The 19,273-nt window shown below is 36.5% G+C and overlaps 1 protein-coding gene across 3 annotated transcripts in view; it reads right to left on the bottom strand.

Moving 5' to 3' along the window:
* The window catches only part of sorcs3b (sortilin related VPS10 domain containing receptor 3b), a 113,259-nt gene that overhangs the window by 22,951 nt on the left and 71,035 nt on the right, over positions 1-19,273 (bottom strand). For all 3 annotated transcript variants that reach the window (XM_028468419.1, XM_028468418.1, XM_028468417.1), the window contains exons 3-13: positions 15,383-15,482; positions 15,055-15,213; positions 13,461-13,534; positions 12,541-12,605; positions 10,834-10,952; positions 8,355-8,444; positions 8,002-8,181; positions 5,917-6,063; positions 3,728-3,830; positions 3,145-3,221; positions 1,366-1,457 (exon numbers count right to left, since the gene is read on the bottom strand). In XM_028468419.1, the coding sequence (XP_028324220.1) occupies positions 1,366-1,457; positions 3,145-3,221; positions 3,728-3,830; positions 5,917-6,063; positions 8,002-8,181; positions 8,355-8,444; positions 10,834-10,952; positions 12,541-12,605; positions 13,461-13,534; positions 15,055-15,210 (1,103 nt within the window). In that variant the 5' untranslated portion in view covers positions 15,211-15,213; positions 15,383-15,482. The remainder of the gene's footprint in view (positions 1-1,365; positions 1,458-3,144; positions 3,222-3,727; positions 3,831-5,916; positions 6,064-8,001; positions 8,182-8,354; positions 8,445-10,833; positions 10,953-12,540; positions 12,606-13,460; positions 13,535-15,054; positions 15,214-15,382; positions 15,483-19,273) is intronic.

Below are 19,273 nucleotides of genomic sequence, written 5' to 3' on the forward strand. Positions count from 1 at the left end.
ATCAACCTAGCATTAGCATTAACCAAGCATTAGCCTAGAAATAGCATTAGCCTAATTAGCATTCACTTAACATCAGCTTTAACCTAGCATTATCCTTGCAATAACATTACTAGCATTAACTATTTATATTCTATTTATATTCTAGTTTCCAATGTTGTCATAATGTTTTCAATTTTCATTCACGTACCACCTATGACAACCCCTGGGGGTACCCGTACCCCACTTTGCGAACCTAGGCTTTGTGGCATCCAATTCGGCCCGCAGCAGTAAGCAAAAAAGTCAGAAGACATGATGTAAATTACCAGCTAATTCAGTTTTAAACATTTCCAAATAATACACAAATTCAATAAAACTCCATAATATTAGCATTGCTCAAATGTTACCCATGTTTATAACACATGATGGCAGCCATTTTTAATCTCGTATTATTAAAAGAACTTCTAAATTACCCTAAATTCCTTCAAATTATTCAACAAAATTTCCACAAATTACATAAAAATGGGTTGCAAAATTGAAAAAATTAAAAGTAAAGATCCTGCAGGGACTGATATCTGTCACTTATTGCTTTGATATAATCAGTGCCGTACATATTTTATTAATTATTTATACGTAGAAAACTAAACTCAAGACAATAATGATTCAATTACCAATTTTTCTGCCTAAAATCTGCAACCCACTTTAGATAATATAATATATTTGAACTAAAATGAGTTTGACACCCCTGGTTTAAAGCATTTAACTTTAATATATAACACATTCAAAACAAAACTAGTCAAAAAGAAACATAAAAAAATAATTTGGGTCATATGTTGCAGTTGAGAAATGTTGCTTCTTTAATTATCTTTGAAGAGAAACATCACTTCAACACATTTGCCAATTAAAACAAACGCCCTCAGGAAATAAGTAACATTTAAAGGCAACAGCACAACACATTTTATTTTCGTTCTGATAGTGACACCAGAAATAGATGTTTGGGTTTAATTTCACCTTTCTCTGTGAATAATCACTGTTGACAGGGATTTAGTGAGTAATAAATGATGTTACAATGCTCCTACAATATGGGGGCATCTCATTTTTAAACCTTGCTTCACATATAATTTACTAATGCACTTAAACTCTTCAACCAACCAAAAATAAAAAGCTGCAACTCTCTCCACTGGTGGAAATGACAACTCAAAAGCCACATATTCAGATACGATAGCAGGAGAAAGTTGCTCATTAGCATTTAGAGACATAAATCCATACACTGAAACCAATTACATTTGGAAAACTAAATTACACCAAGGCTATTTCCCACTTGAATGTCAACACCTACAGACTCGGTGGTGTGTAATTATGGTATTGTGGAAGTGGAGTCACACCTACCATAGGTGTCGGATTGGCGTTGTTGCATGTAGAACGGCGAGCAAAGCCCCCCCATTATCAAGAAACCAAATGTTGTGTTCCTCGTCAAAAATCTGCAGCAACACACACAAAAACGCTGGGTTTGCTTACACAGACGAAAATAAAAATCGAGGCACATATCTGCAAAACAAACTGGAAAAAGACAACATATAGCTTCCTAATTCATCCCATTTTTTAATTTATAATAGAGGTAAGGCAATGTTATCTGAACAGAAGTCACAATCTAGTCATTGATTCAGCGCAACATCAGTTCAAAAGACTAATGCGCTTAATGAGTTTTTATTTTCTCAGTCCTCCTGCGATATGAATCTGTGATAACCACATTAATCCATTCATCTATCTGTAATATCCACTGTTACCCAGAAAGTTTATTATTATTCGCGCACTAGTAAATAAGATGTAAATTTTTGTTTTACGCCGAAATAAAAAGGTGGTGAAATGAGGTTTTAAAAACCACGGAAATTGGTTTAAAGTTGCAAATTAGAGCGGCCAAAAAATGGACACAAAAGGTAATAAAAAGGGTTCAAAGTGTCAATATTGGAACAATTAGATTAAAGTGGCAAAGAATGGGCATGACAAATCATGAATTAGGTGGTTAAATTGGCCAAAATAAGTATGACATATGGTGAAAAGAGGTTAAAAGTGACAATAATGGGTCAATATATGCAACACTGAAGGACTGAATTATACAGTAACATAATCTAATCGCTAGAGCGGACATGGGCTCATCTGTAAACGGTCGCATTTACTGGTTCAATAAACGGGAAGAGATTCACATTCTGATGTAGCTAGTCATGATTTACAGTCCGCATAAACAGGACTGAATCATAACATAATCTAACCGCGAGAGCGGACATGGGCTGTGAACGGTCACATTTACAGACCTTGGAGTCGCTGTTAGCTTACCAATAAACGGGAAGAGATTCGTCACCTTTATAATAAGTATTGACGAGGCCACTAGGAGTGAGGCCCAAGGCAGGCTGACTTGATATTACTGTATCATGTTTTTCTGCAGTCAGTGCCTTCTCCTCCTCCTTCTCTCTCTGCTCTGTTTAATGTGTCGTGAAGCTGATGATGGCAGTTCCTGATCTGCGGTTCACGGCTCAACCAGTCTGGGACACTCTGATGTTCTATCTCTCTATCCTGTTCTGTTGGTCCTTCTGTCCACTAACCCCAACCAGTCAACGCAGATGGCTGCCACCTCTGAACCTGGTTCTGCTGAAGATTTCTTCCTGTTAAAAGGGAGTTGTTTCTTCCCACTGTCGCTAAATGCTTGTTCATGTGGATCTTGTTGGGTTGTTTCTTTGTTATTATGAATTTTATATTTTAATAAGCGCAGTGAGATGACTTTGTTGCAAATTGCGTTATACAAATAAAGTTGAATTGAATTGAACATGAGGTGGGAAAAGTGGCGGAAAGGTTTTATAAGTGCCGAAAATGTCTTGACAGTGAAAAGGCATTGAAATTTGATGGAGAAGTGGCAGAAATGGGAAAAAAGTAACAACAATGCATTAAAAGGAGCAAAAATAGGACAAGAAAAAATAGGTTAAAATATGACAAGTTTGATGTAGTTGCAGAAAAATGATCAAAATAAGCTAAAATGGGCTGAAATTGTTAAAAGGCATCTGGTGACCCCCTCCCAGCATCTCGCGACCCCAAGGTTAAGAACCCCTGTTCTAGATAATAATAGCTGCTAAAGGTGGAAATATAACAAAAGTGAAATTACAGTATGGGTCTCACCTGTCTCCAGCTGTTTCCTGCGTCTGAAGTTATAAACATTCCAAGGTTGGTGGAGGAGAGCTCTGGTCCAATATTTCCTGAGCAGAAAAACACAAATAATTTCAGACAGAGTGCATTTATTTACCCACAATGAAAGACTCCACAACATACCAATGCAAAATCTACTGATGAAAGTGTATTCTATGATGGATCGTCTACTGAACTGTGAGAACGATTAAAAGATGTTGGATTTAGATAGACATTATAATGACTTCAATGACTGCAAACAGGCACAATACAAGAGACTAAAGATTAAAGTTTTGGTTCAAAGACGTTTGAATTAAAAGAATAAGAAAAAAATGAAACCCTGAACCTTTTGCAAAAATGAAATAGGAGTGCAGTGTTCATTTAGGGAAAAGGTCGGAGAACCACAGAAAACCTAATCAACTTCCCTAACATATGACATTCAGGAAATAAAGTTTCTTTTTTCTTTTTAATATATCAAAGGCAGAAAAAGGGCTTTGCATGAGCTCTTCAGTGTAAAAGGCCTTCCTCAAGAAAACTGCAAATGCATATGAATATTCTCTGTTATTGTTACCAGTACCTGTAGCCACGATGATTCCTGGTACGGCCTTTTTGCTGGTGATGGGTCCAGATGTGTAGGGATTCTCTGACATTTCCAGATGAAGATGCAGCGAGCAAAATGGCTGTCAACCAAACAGATTCCACAACAGCACCGGCTGAGACAACATGTACCTCACGGGTCTCAACAGAAAGGATTTGTAATTATCTTTGCTTTCGCTTGTTTCAAATGAGAGGAAAATCGTCCACATTTATAAAAAACAAAGAGACTTTCTTCCTCTCGTCTTCTCTTCTAGAAAAACGGTTGAGGGGACATAGAGGGCACTCCAATTGTTTCATTCTGAAGCAAACAAGGCATGTAATTAAAATTCTCCAAGATGCACTGATAATACTGGGAAAATTGATTCAAATCATTTCACTCATCTCTCAAATGAAAGCACACAGAAAAACATCAATAAGGTTTTTTAAACAGGTTAGGATGGAGTGGGCTCAGCATGTGCCACGTGCGTAAAACTGACAGACACCCTGCCATAACCTGAAGAATATACCGTAGCCAGGGTTGGAGTCAATTGTTATTGATAATTAATTACAATTATGACAACAATGTATTTGTAAATGGCAAATTTGAAAGTATATAAAAACTGTAATTTACAATTTAATAATTGAACGGAAATCTAGGAAACCATGTTACAGTTCTATGGCTTAGCCTAATACATAAGTTACAGTCATGGTTAAGGTCTATAAATATTGTTTTACAAATAACACCACAGAATACTTTATGTGTTTTTGAGGGTAAATATACATACTTTTGGAATATGATTTTTCTGCTGGGTAAAATGTGCATTTTTGAAGCTAAAACTACATCAAACGTATGCATAAAACACTTTAGGAATAGAGTTTATCATCAGTATATGCAAGAAACAATGATAGCAACAAATAACAACTGAATAACTGAACATGAAAAGAAATGGAATGTCTGCTTACTTGAGTGAGATATATAGTTATTAGGTGTACTTTCCTAAAGGTGTGCCACGTGTTATTTTATAAATGTTTTGCTAATTGTGTTGTTGTATTTTTATTGATTCTTTTTCATTCTGTTGTTATTCATTTTGATTTGCTTTGCGCTCCTTTTCCATTTATATTTCACTTTCCTGTCACAACACTATGAATGGGTGGTTGATTGTGGCTGTGATTGTGATATGAATGGAAGCCTGTTTTGTTATTTTATTCTGTAAATAAATACATTTGAAAAAACAAAAACAAAAACATAAGTTAATAAATAACGTTACATAGTTAACAATTCTTAAAATGTGTTTCATATTAACTTTTCCTTTTGCTCTCAGTTCTCCATTTTTTTTGTTTTTTTTTTTTTTAAATAATTTAAATCCAGGGCTATACTGACAGAAAAAAGGCTCAGACGCCCACACCAAAAATATTAATACCAATATTTTCATTGATTAGGAAGCCTAACAAGGTAACCAAGAGATAGATAATATTTTTTTATTGTATTTTACAGCTGATTTAGGACATGGGTCAAAACGACCCGTTATCATAAGAGATGCTAACAGAAAGCTAACACAAGAGAAAGCTTACGTTTTATGTGGTTATTTAATGAAGGCTCAGTAATTAAAAATGCAATTGTAATTTGCTCAAGGGGTAAAACAATAATTGTAATTTGAATTGTAATTGGAAAAAATGTCGGTCAACATAATCGTAACCGAGTTGTATTTGAACATAGACAATTGACGACGTAATTGTAATTCAAAAGTGTAATTGACTCCAACCTTGACCGTAGGTATTCCCAAACAGTCTCTACGGAACGTACTGACTAGATTAGATGGACATTATATCTGCTGAATTACAACAGAGCCGACTAATGTAATTCAGTGTAATCTAACATTCATTAGTCCATCTCGACTACAGGTAGTAAATTGAAATCACTAAGGTTAATGGAAAGTCTGGACCCCTGAAACTAAACATGACGATACCCTCTGCCTCACAATGATAATGGGAATCTTCGAGCCAGCATCTCCCGTGTCATTTAGAGAGCTAAAAAGACGAGCTGACGCTGTGGATGCGAAGGATCGCTCAGACAAGAACCAAAGCGCAGCTGATGAGCTTGAAACATTTGATGAATGATATATGTCACAAGCTTAATTTTGCATGAATTAGGGCATTTATTCATTCCTTCCCCAAAAGGCTCAAACTCACCAGAATGCAGTGAAGGTTATTTCCCGCCACATCAGTAGCAGGAGCTGGCAGCAGAGCCCACGTCTGTCCCTTGTTGTAGGTGATAAAAGTCTTGATGTGATTATCTACCAGTTTGTTGGCAAGGTACATGCCATTAATGCCTTCAACCTGAGAAAGAAAACAAAAGAAAGTAGTTTATTTTTGGAGTTTTTCACATATTGATTAACCATTTCATTACCAGGATATTGATGATTAACATTTACCACCCCAATGTCGGCTTTTCCAGCAACATTGTGACAGTGGATGTAGTGTGTAGACAGTAATGTATATAATAAGTACAGTAATGTATATAATAAGTACAGTTAAACCAGGGGTGTCAAACTCATTTTATTTCAGGGGACAAATACGGACAAGTTTGACCTCAGAGGTAGGGAATCGAACGGTTTCAACATTCGTGCTACTTTGCATTTCCATGTATTAATAATATAAAAGTTAAAAAAATGTATATCCATATACACACATATATATATATATATATATATATATATATATAGATAGAGAGAGAGAGAGAGAGAGAGAGAGAGAGAGAGAGAGAGAGAGAGAGAGAGAGAGAGAGCGAGATTATAAAGGTAAAGGGTCTATCTTGGTGAACAATGTAGGAGGTGTTCTTAGGACAAGAATGACTGGAATATATATAAAAAAATAAAAATAAATAATACTGTTACATATAAGAGCTCAATAGATCAACTTAAAGTACTTTTCATTGTTGGTAACATATTTTTGGTATATTTATATGTATACAGGGCTTTAAATTAACACCCACCAACCCACCAACTGTGGGTAAAAATTACTTTGGTAGGTAACATTGTAGCGTTACGAGCCATTTTGGCTGGTGAAGAACGGAACAAAAACTACTGCGTCTGTTAGAATCGACAGGCTGAAGAAATGACGTTGCAACATTGTTGCCAGATTGGGCTGTTTTCCGCCAAGAAATTTGAGGGTTTTTGTGTGTTTAGACTTTGATTAATTATGTTAATTCAAAAAGAGTCATGTGTATATGTAATGTACATTGAATAGTGAATAAACAATCAATCAATCAATCAAAAGTATATGGTATAGAAGGCGACGACAGTATCCAATCAATACGTGACAGGTAGTGAGAATATTTATTAAATTTGGGGGAATCTTGTCAAATAATTCAAGGATTGAGCAAAATTAGGATTTCTTTCAACAATTTGAGAGTAAAAATGTTATACAAGCATGGAAACCTCCTGCAAATATTGTAAAGTTTCATTGAATTTGTCACAAATTCAATGAAACACCACTTGAATAATTGTAAAGTTTTATTTCCAAATAAATCTGTTGAAATATTGAGGGTTTAAAAAAAAAAAAAAAAGTATTATTTTTGCATGCAAGCCAATATTTATATTATATGATACAGTGACTTAATTAATTCTCCCTAAATTCTTGTTAAATGAAATAAATGTATCCCATGAAAAGTTTCTATTTATTTAATATTGCCAAAATACCCGAGCTCCAGTTCCCATCAAAATTTGCCAAATATTTTGTGCGCCTGTGCAACCCTACTGAGATATCTACAACTCAATTATTAGGTCATTTACACAGTGATTCATGTTTTTTACTTTCCTCTGTGGGCTGATTTGGATGTTTTAAAGGGCCTGATTTCCCCCCTGGGTCTTGAGTTTTACACGTGTGAATTCTCCACTGTTAGGATATGAGTTTTTGCATGAATAAATATGATAAAACTGAAAACCTGATTAATAAAAATATGCAAGTTTTTTTTTCCCTATCAATTTTACAATTTAGGCTGACAGAGATGCAACTTTTGTCTTGCAATTAAGATCCGACATTCGCCCAGAGTGCCCATGCTGACTGATTTTAAGGAATGAATAAATGCCACTTTCTGAAATCAGAGAAATAAAAACTCTATTTAATCAAAGTCCAGCCATTAAAAAAACCATAATAATCAGTGAAAGAAATGCAGCATGAATAAAATCACAGCTTGGCTTTCTGTGATTGTGTAGAAGTGAAGAAAAAAAGAGACTGTGCACGAGTCTGTGAAGAAGGCGGCGGCTAACGACGCACCTTATAAAAGTCGACCAAGAGGTTACCAGCAGGTCCTCTGCTGGTTCTCAGGTTTTCTAATGAAAGAATAAAGTAGACCCCGGGGGAGTCGGAGATGTACAGGCTGTAGGTGTTGTTCTGATTCCACTCCTGGACGGCGGCAAAGACCTGTTTCTCATCTGTACTGATAATATGCATGTCCTGTTAGAGCCAGGAAGAAAGAAGACGAGGTGGGAGACAGGTACGAGAGAAAATAAGTAATCTACTGTCACATTCCACCAACAATGAGAATAAAACATATGAAACACCAAAAAGGCTGATATTGTTTTGTGCTCGTCATGCTGTCATTCATCCATTTATTCATTTATTCTTACCTTTGGCAGACAGTATTTGGGCAATTTCATCTTCTTGAACGATTCCCTCATATATGAGACAAAGTAACTTGCTCGTCCTGACTTTGTAACCTTTTCAGTGAAATCAAATGATAAGCACTTTTCAATCAGGTGACAAAGAGTATTTGTTTTGTGCACAAAAAATTCAAATGTAAAAAATGTGATGCGAGTCATTTTCACAGCCCAATGTGGACTTTTGGAGAAAATGAGCATACAAAAATAAAGTAAAATATGACCAGACATACAGCACTGTGCAAAATATAATAAGCATTGAAGGTGTCCATATATCAGAATGTCACCTTTTTTGTAAACAAAAATATTACTGCAAACTGAACAAAAGGTAACAATATTATTGGAGGTTGTCAATGTGCTCTAGACTAAAAAATGAGACCAGTCGGAAGAATTTCCGATTTTGTTTTGCGATGGAAGAAAAGCTAAACCTCTTATAATATTATGCACAGTAATGCATGAAAATTAGCCAGCATCCAGATGTGACTCGCTTTTGAAATGAGGAGCTGAAGCATTATCTGAAGGAGACACATTAATTCAAAATGCATGAATGAGTTGATAGAATGCTTGCAATTTTACTCTCCTCTTCACAGCGTCAAAACCAGACAAAAAAAAAAAAAATCACATGCGCTACAAAAGAACTGTTATCATTGTCTCACTTACAGTATACTTAACAGGATGTGAAAATTATGTATGTGGGCTTTGTCTACTGTTCTTCTTGAAGATCTCTTTTCCATCCACTTACGGGCAAGCGCACTAACACTTGATTGCTTATTTTCTAATCAACTAGAAGGTTGGTGTTTGTCCCCCCAACGCACTACATTAGTGTTCTAATGGAATAATCTATCGAAAATCAATCGCCTGCATTTTCCCAGGCCACAATTTTGAGGATGTTGCACTTGGCTGTTCCTTCTTTCCCAAGAGACTTTTGGAGGTGTAGAAGACTGCTTATTTCGTTGTAACCCAATCGATAAACTCATTACTCTTTGTCAAGTTAAATCCAACTTCCCCCCAAGCCAATGAAAGTCATGAGAAAGTCATCGATGCTACCACTGCTGCGTGTGTCCAGTAGTGATTTCAACCCTACACAGATCTACTCAAGCCTCCGTGGTCAATCTCACCTCTGCTAAAGAAAATCAGATTGAATCACCATTTCTGAATCACATGTTTAAAAACCTAATACTGCGGTGTTTCCAATAAAATCGCTGGATTGGGTGTTTTCAAATTAATTGTGGGTCGTAGTTAAACAACTACTCCTACAACATCAGCCTGTATTAATACATAAAAACCTGAGAAAAGATTATCCACAAACATAGGTGGCAAAGTACTAGTCTTAAGTACTCAAGGAAAAGTATATTAAACAAAAAATAACTGGTAAAAGTAAAAAATATTGAAGTCTTACATGCAACTAAAAAGTAAAACAAATGTTCCTTCAATAATAAAACAGGGTTTTTAAACCAGAAAATTCCATATATTTTATTTATTTAACAACTTGTAGAAAACTGGTACAGGGGAACAAGTTAAATCTGTTACCTTTGAACACCTTCAGTATATAGCACTCATAATAAATAAAAATAATAAATTCTCAAAAAAACCCAGAACATTTTTAAAACCTTGAAATTGTTAACCATAAAACTAAGGGACGTGCCAAAAAATAGCTCAAACTAATGAAAAAAAATGTAGCACTAGCTTTTCCTCCGGCTTCGCGGTTGTTGGTTTTTGTCTTTTTACGTCGTGTCGTCATCTTCAAAGTTCTGAAAAGTAACAAGCTCAATTTTAAAATGTAAGGGGTAAAAGTAAAACGTCACCAAAAAGAAGTAAATACTCAAGTAAAATACAGATACCAGAAAAAAAACTACTTGAGTCTTGTCACCTCTGTCCAGCTAATTTGCTCCCAAGCTCTGGTCAATCAAACCCATCCATTAATACATTAGTCTTGACCAAATCAGAGAAAATAACGCCACATTGGATGGAAATCAATGATAGTGGAGGGCGTTTGAAAATTAAATGTATAATCACGACCGTGACTGCTTCCGTCTAATTGGAGTCAAAGTCATAGTAAATCGGAAAAGGGACACCAACCTGTCTATTCACAGTTCCCTTTGGAGTGTGGTCTTAGCAAGCAAACACATTTTCAGGCATGAAGTATGTCTGTGCTGAAACTCAAACACTGAGCGTGCCTTGACATGAACGAGACAAAAAAAAAAAGAAGAATAATCAAAACACACATTGGGTGAGCGGGTAACAGGTGGATGGGGAAGCGCCATAATATGGATTCTGATGGAAAAGCACGTATCGGATGCACAGGACAGTGATATAAGCGCAAAGAAGGAAATATAGAAATAAAAAGTAGAATACCAAAGTTCACAGAGATGGTAGCCTTTTTTATGTGAAAGCGTGAAGAGAAGTCGCTCTGTGTAATCATAAAAAGTCATATTTTCATGTTGCAAACCTGCGTGAAAACATATTCATCCTGCACAACTAGGGAGTTGGTGTCTACATATCCAGGAAACAGGAACTGTCTGTTGCCCTCCGTGCAACGCTGAGCTCTGCACTTCACATACTGAGCATCTGAAAAGAAGCAGAAACGTGGAAATAGATAAGATCCAAACAAATTAACTCTAGCTAACCAAATAACTTACATAGAGTTTGGGTAAAAATTTTTTTTGGTAAATCATATTCAAACACTCATGCAAACTGGAGAGAACTTTCGGTAACACTTTACTTGAAGAATTATACATAAAGGCTGACATTATGGTGTCATTATTATGACATGACACCTATTATTAGCATGAAAAAGGTGTTATGGAGGCTTTGTGAACCAAACCCCTAACCCTAACTAGCCCTAACCCTTTGTTAACCTAACCCCAAACTCCTAGCCCTAACCCTACCTAACCCTAACCCTAACTCAAACCCCACTTAGCCTTAACCCTAACCCTACCAATCTCTAACCCTAACCCTTACCCTACCATCCGCTAACCCTAACCCTACTTAGCCCTAACCCTAATCCCTAACTCTTATCCTAACCCTACCTAGCCTTAACACAAACCCTACCTAACCCGACTTGACCCCTCCACCTAACCCAAAAAATACCAACGTTAAGGCTGCATGATTAATCAATATAAAATCGAAATAGGATTATTTACTGAGGGGGATTTTTAAAAAGTCAAAATTGGAAAATCGATTTTCTCGTTTAATCGTGTGTAATAATCACAGCAGGAGCCTGTCTCCCTTTACAAAATGTTAAAAAAAAACAAGTTTCAAACACATGTTTAAGGTGACAGACCCCCTGCTACAACCGCTTCTTTCTTAAAAGGGAAATTTGTGTGATGATTTTTTTGTTCTAATACAAAGTTCTCTTTTTTGGTTGGACAGGTTGATATTTTATAAATCCTACAGGGTGTTTGACATTCTTTGTAAAAGCTTTGCAGTTGCACTTTATTCCTAATATGGAAATTTGTTTTCATTTTTTCAATAAAAAAAAAAAATACTAATATTAATTATATTCAGTGTTAAAGGGGGAATAAAAATCAAAAATGTAGTTTTAAAAGGGAAAAATCTGGATTTTATTTTTGTGCAACCTTAGCCAACATAGCTCCAAAGATGTAATAATTTAGCAATCAACACTTAATGACAGCCTTCATGACACCTTATTCATGATAATGACAAATAATGACAACATAATGTCAGCCTTATGTAACTTCAAGTAAAGTTTGACCAAACTTTCACATCAGACTAATGCAGTCAAAGCTGTTGCGGCAGAAAAGTTTTGAATGTTATTGTGGAGCCTGAAAAAGTGAGTGTGCAACTTCTGTCATATATATTTTCTCCCCATAGAACGATAATGAATATATTTTCCATCACAAAAAAAAAAAAAATCCTATAATTAGTTTCTTGTCAGAATGTAGCAAACTGTTTAGAGAAGGAAGAGCGGAGGTTTTGTCGATGTACAACAAGGGATAGATTAAAAAAAGAAAACATCCATCAGCTCGCTTAAACTCTAAGATTTTGCTAGAAGACACCTATGCTGCTTTACTAGACATAAGGGACCAATTTCAACAGCAGAGCAAGTCTCATCTTGCCCATGACCTCGCTCTAAATGAGAGCCAAAGGCTCCTGTGGGTCCTGCTACTGCAGCAGAGAGGAGTGCAGCACTCACGGCCTTTAGCGATGCGTGTTTCAATGTGGACCACATCAGATTCTCTGTCCAGCCCCATTACCGCCCTTAACAGAAAAGGAGAAGGTTAGAGTGGAGCAAGAGAAAAGAGGCGGTAAGTAACAAAAAAAGAAGAGTGAATAGGAGGAAAAAGAGGAGAAGGGGAGATTTGGTTGAGTTTAGCAGGTTTGGAAATGAACACATCCTCTTTGAAAAACACAAAGTCTCCAGTTAATCATTTCTTGTGGAGTCTCCACCAACAGCTGCTATTAATCTCAATTCACCAAAGCATGAACAAAGGAAGTAACAAGGGAGAGAGAGTGACAAAAAACATCTCCCGTCACACAAATATCCACCCTGACAAATGTTGCGTTGCTACAAAATTGCAGGTGACCGCGTTGCTATAGCTTAGAATATATCTGTCTGGCATAATGTGCACAAAGGAATCGTTTTCAAGAGCACAGATAATAATAATGCATTGTATAGTGTGTGTGGCTTTCACTGCTGCACTCTTCTGATTGATTAAACATTGCACGGTATACATGCATGTCGAGAGAATGTCCTCCAATCCTTGTCTTTTGTTTAGTGGCAGAAAAACACTCTGGGTTTGACACGTACCATGACAAACAGGGATAAACGCACATGCATAAATATTCACTGCCGTCTGCCTGTGTGGTGAAAGATGACTAAATGACAGTGACATAAAAAAACCCAGCATGTCATAGGACGGAAAAGGGAACAAATCACCATCTACAAGATGTGGATGTAATCATTTGTGTTTCTTGAATCCTATTTATGAAGATTGTTTGTGACAAGAAGTGGTCAGGAGACGGTCGTTAACAGCATAGGGTCACACACGCTATTATTATTGTGCAGTCAATCCCTGCTGTAAAATGTACAACCTAAAATGCATGCAATCATACCAGTAGAATCTTCCCGGCATCACGTTATCATGAACCAGAATCCACCTTTTCCCAAAGTCCATTGAACTGTACACCTGCAGCGGGAAAAAGTCAAGTTGGCTTTGTAAGTGTAATTGGCATGAAAATTCTATGAAAACTGTCATTTACAATGTAATTAAACGCCAAACTGGGAAACCATGTTACAGTTTTTATGGCTTACACATATGCAGTGGCATCACTAGGCTGTTTTATTTGGGGTAAAGCCCCAGACATTATTTAATCACCCCCGAATATAATTTTTTGGGGAAAAAAAATCTACTTCCCGACGATCCTTGAATGCCCCTTGTTTACTGCACAACTGAGCACAAAAACTCTGTATTCTCCACCATCTCTGATGCCAACAACATTGACTATACGTCCGGATATATTCGGAGATATTATAAATCAATCAATTTGACCAAGTTTCCCAGGGACCTTGAAAACATTGCGGGGAACACGTCAGTTTCAAACACAGTAACCCCGCTAATACTTGCTTTATCTGAGAAATTCCACCAGTTTCTGAAAGCCAAGGAGGGGCTCTTTACAGCCAGCATCATGTCATTACGGTAATTGTATTCACACGTGACGGAATCATTAAAGATGCCACTTTGCTTTGATATAATCATCACACATGAGGAAAAGAGAAAGAGGACCAAAGTCCAAGAAAAAGGAAAATTAAAAGAGATAAAATACTGGGGTGTTTATTTGAAAAAGACCCTTCTGGTCACCCTAAACAACATACAAGATAAATGAACGATGAAAAACACTAATTTGTCTCACTTGTATTCACTTTACTCTGAAATAACTTGAATGAAACTTTAGATGTCTGGGGATAAGAAGTAAAGCAGTCGGGTAGCTATTTAAAGCTATAATAAACTGCATATTTTGTTTATTTAGGTAAAACATTATGAAAATTATTGCATGTGCAATAAAGCATACCAAAAAAGTTGCCGGACGTGCTTCTGCCTTTTTCCTCTGGGATAAGCCCTGGATGTTTCAGAAACCTAGAATCGCCCCGGCATATATGTAGTTAACAATTATTAAAATATGTGTGATATCAAACATACCTGTCAGTGCTCTTCAGGATCATTTTATTATTTTAAAAAAAATTAAATCGAGAGGTATACTGACATAAAAAAGCTCAGACGCTCACACCAAAAATATGAATATCAATATTTTCATGGATAAGGAAGTCTAACAAGGAAACCAAGAGATGGAAAACAAATAAGATGATTGATCATATTTCTTTGTGTATTTAAAAGCAGATGTAAGACAGGGGTCAAAACTGAACCATTATCATAAGAGATGCTAACAGAAAGCTAACACAAGAGGAAGGTTAAGGTTTATGGGCTTATTCATTAAACGCTCATTATTTGTGATTAATTGTAATTGAACTTTACTAATTGAGTACGCAATTGTAATCATTGTAATGTACATTGTAAAAAATGTAATTGACCCCAACCCTGGATCTAACATCAGAGTCTAGAATAACATAAATTTGGCATTTAGGAGACAATAATGGATTCAGTGTGAGATCATGCCATTTTTTAAACCTAAAGAATTGATTGGAAGCTACCTTTCCATCATGACTGTAAGCCAGGATCCAGTTCTCCTGTGCTGGGTGGAAGAGCAGGCTCAGGATGTTGAAGTTAATGGGATGCTTCTCAAAGCTCGCCCCTTCATCTGAGCTGATTAGAACAGCACTCTCTACCTCTGGGTCGCTAAGCATCATTATCTAAAGCACAGAGAGCAAAATGAGAGATACACTATAGCCTTAGTAAAGAGGGAAAAGGGGGAAAGGAGGGAGAGCCACATACATCATTTCAGCACTTTCAGGAAACAGTATAGTTTGATGTCAGAATTGAGCTCAGACAGACATACTGTAAAATCATAAAAATACTGACCTTCTGTTTGTTAGTGGGGCAGACATACAGGTAGCTTAAAACTGTCCTTGAACCCACTTTGTCGTTGAGTTTGCTGTAGGTGCTGCCGTAATCGGTGGATCTAGATGCAAACACAACAAAACCATTAGAGACGGAGCTGCGAGCAGCGTAGAAGTGGTTTGGCACGCTTTAGCACATTAGCCACAAATCACGAGTTCTTTAAAAGACTGCCTGGACACAGTATATCAAACAGACTGATTTCATTCTGTTCAAATATTTTGCTATGAGGGATATAAGAACAAGATTACACTGGTTTAATGATAATGTGTCACACCAAAGATCTTGTTAGTTCATCTAAAGCAGACTGTATGACAATGGGGTAAATGTTGAATGTTAATAATGACCTATCTGAGCATTCATACAGGAAATAAAGGGTTTTGTCTATTTTGTGGTCATTTTGCGTCTTTTTGTGTGTTGTTTTGGTGTCATTGTGTGATTGTTTTGTGTTTTTCTATCATTTTGTGAGTTTCTGTTGTTGTTTTTTGTCATTTTGTCTATTTTCTTGTTATTTTGTTGCTTTGTTTGAGGCGCATTATAGCATCTTTTGTTATTTCAGAGTCAATTTGTATATATTTGATGTAATTCTGTGATTTCAGAGTGTATGTTGTCGATTTGAGAGTTTGTGTTGCCATTTCTTGTTTTTTTCGTAGTCGTTTTTGTACATTTCTCTGTCACTTTGTACATCTTTCTTTCATTATACTTTTTTGTCATTTTTATATGTTTTTGGAGGCATTTTGTATAATGTTTTTGTCGAGAGTATCTTTCTGTAACTTTGTAATCTTTGTATGTAATTTTGTGGTTCTATTAGGGTGGCTCCCGGGCCACTAGTTTCTCACATCTGCTCTGAAGTGTACAGGATGTGAATGCTAAGAAATAAACAGGTAAAACAGTCAACATTGTAAAATAGTTTTTACTCTAAAACAGCAAGAAGTCTATGTTTGAGGTTTAGTTGGAAATGCAGCCTCACAGTTAGAGGGTTGCATGTTCAAAATAATGTTGCTTTACTTTGGTACTTTACCCTTTCTTTATTTACCAAAGCAAAAAAAGTATATTCCTTCTAATCTACCTCTTCTTCTCCTACATGCTGACGTCTGTTCAACTGATTATAATATACTGGAGTTGCCTGTCATAGGAAATGAAAAGCCACTTGGTAAAAAAATAAATAAAATAATACAATTTCCTTCTTGATAAGTACCCCTCTAAACCATAAGAGCAAAACACTATACAAGTTTTGTTGGATTGATGAACAGGTAGTGACTCAAACCCATAAATAAAATAGAAATGATGGATAAAGAGATGAGCAATGAGACTGCTTATTAATGTAAACACAAGAGTAAATAATCTATTTAATATGCAGTCTTTTAAATTGAATCTATAAAGAGAGACTTCCCAGAAATGTAATGACTTGTCTTTATGTAGTATATATAGTGTGAAGCGCTAAAGTTAATTGATAACAATATAACTTTGTTTACAGCCTTACACAAGCTGTTAAGTAAAACGCAGACTTTGTGTTTCAATGTTTACCATTGGGTTATTAGTGCACATTTGAAACACACCCTGCAGAGTTCTCATTAACTTTAAACATGTTAACTAATCTCGTTCAAGAGAATTGGTGAGCTAATTTTATTATGTTGCATGTATGAAACCTAATACCTAGGAAGGAATTGAATTAGTAAAGCATTTGTTGTCAAAGGATGAAGAAACATCCGCTCAGTCCATTGCCTTTAAAAACCGTCTCAAACACGCCATCACGTAGCAACATGTGACAGATCTCTTCATTGAACTACAACTGAATGTCTGCACATTGAAGAGATTTCTTTATTTAAATGACCTTGACATATATTTGCATGATAAATTCATGTTATATAAAAGACTACAAGAGGGAAGTGTGTCTTCTTTAGTTGTACAGAAACAAATTAGCCAAATTACAAATGAAATAAATCATGAATTAGCCAACCCATTGCTTGATGTGCTAACCCCACATTACGCTGTCATTAAATGTAGTTTGTTACCCTATCCCTTCATTACCCTAACCCCTAACTCTACCTAACCCTAGCCCTACCGAACCCTAACCCTAACACTACCTAACCCTAACACTATCCAACCCTAACCCCAAACACCTAACCCTAACACTATCCAACCCTAACCCCAAACACCTAACCCTAACACTATCCAACCCTAACCCCAAACACTGAACCCTAACACTACCCAAACCTAACACCTAACCCTAAACCCAAACACCTAACCCAAACCCTAACACTACCTAACCTTAACCCCACAAGATCCCTCCACCTATCCCAAAAAATGCCAACAGCTCCAAATTGACCAAAACAGTGCAATGTCAGCCTTATGTATAAAACTTCAGGTAAAGTTTTACCCTTGATGTTTCTCAGTAAACGACACGTATGATGCATCTTCAGACATACAGAGGTAGTGACACGTTTCTACAATGACACAGGTAGATGTTTTTGTTTTCATCTTATTGTGAACATCCAGCTTGCCCTCTCAGCTCTACCTGAGTGCCTGCAAATGTGATTTTGTTGTATAATTGGATGGACATCCAGTGTCTGCGATCATTGTCTGTGCATCAGCTTGAATTGTCCCATTTGCAGTTGACATTGTTTTCGAGGACTTACCTTTAAACACATTTGTGTTCGCGCTTAATTGCTCTTTTCATTTGCCAGAATGTCTCCGATTAGGACGGTGGACTGAGAGGCTCTTAAGTGATTACATTGTGATCTTCTTTTGGCAGAAAAAAAGGCAGTCATTTTGGAAATGACTGCCTTTTAGTGTGTGTAGATGGCATCTGCAAATCAGCCATTGATCTGACGACTGCGTTTTGCCACCAACAGATCCCTGCAGCTGTAGCCATAAATCATTTATTGTGTTATCACAGAAATCATTAGTTTCTTTTCCTTTTCATAACTTTCAAATCTATGTTTTTCTAGTATTACTAAGAGCCTTCGCACACCCCTGAGCTACTGGTGCTGCTATTGTTGATCAAACACCTTGATGACGGAGGAGCCCGAGTACACAACATACCATTTCAAAACCTGTCAAGTCAGATGTAAATCTTAACGTTGCCTGTGGTGAAACTGATATTAATTTGAAGCTTCATGCTTGGTAGAATGATAGTCTTTTGCTCACTTGCATTTCAGAATGGAATGGGTTTTCTGCCTGCAATGGAGGTGGTGAGAGAAAATGCATATCAGTGGCTGGATGTGGCCCTACTGTATAATCCTTAACAAAATGTGATTCTTATTTATGACCTGATGACTCTGTAACTCTTCCCTCGACACATACTGAATAAAATTACTGCAGCTGTACAGCTATACAATGGCAATTGCATGTCAATTGCTTTGGAAGTAAAAGGTTACAGACGGCAATCAATCAAAAACTCAATCAAAAAGTTTCTCAGACAGATCCCAAACTCGAAACGGGTTTTCTGCTCAGCTTTTAAAGAATTAAAAAAAAACGCAAAAAGTTCAGGACAAGAAACAGGGTTTTTCCCCCTATAAGGTTGTTAAGGTGGAGGTGCTTTAGATATAAGACAGTAATAATAAAAGAGAGTTAATTGCCAACAACTTCCACATGGCTTCATTAAAATATATTGACTATCACATTGACTTGCTCTGAAACCTGGACTGTTTATTTTCGTGAGAGGAAGAACGCTATAAATCACACATATAGTATTCAGCCATCTCTATGAATATATCATGCGAGTTGTCTGTAGAGCTTTGCTCTTCCATTTTCATAAATTCACACTGATGTCGTAACCTTTCAATGTAAATTCATTCATTAATGTATCATCTGACCTGCTTGTTCCTGTTCTGGATCGCAGGATCTACGGGT

Source organism: Gouania willdenowi, chromosome 15, assembly GCF_900634775.1.
Source record: "Gouania willdenowi chromosome 15, fGouWil2.1, whole genome shotgun sequence".
Classification (NCBI taxonomy): domain Eukaryota; kingdom Metazoa; phylum Chordata; class Actinopteri; order Blenniiformes; family Gobiesocidae; genus Gouania; species Gouania willdenowi.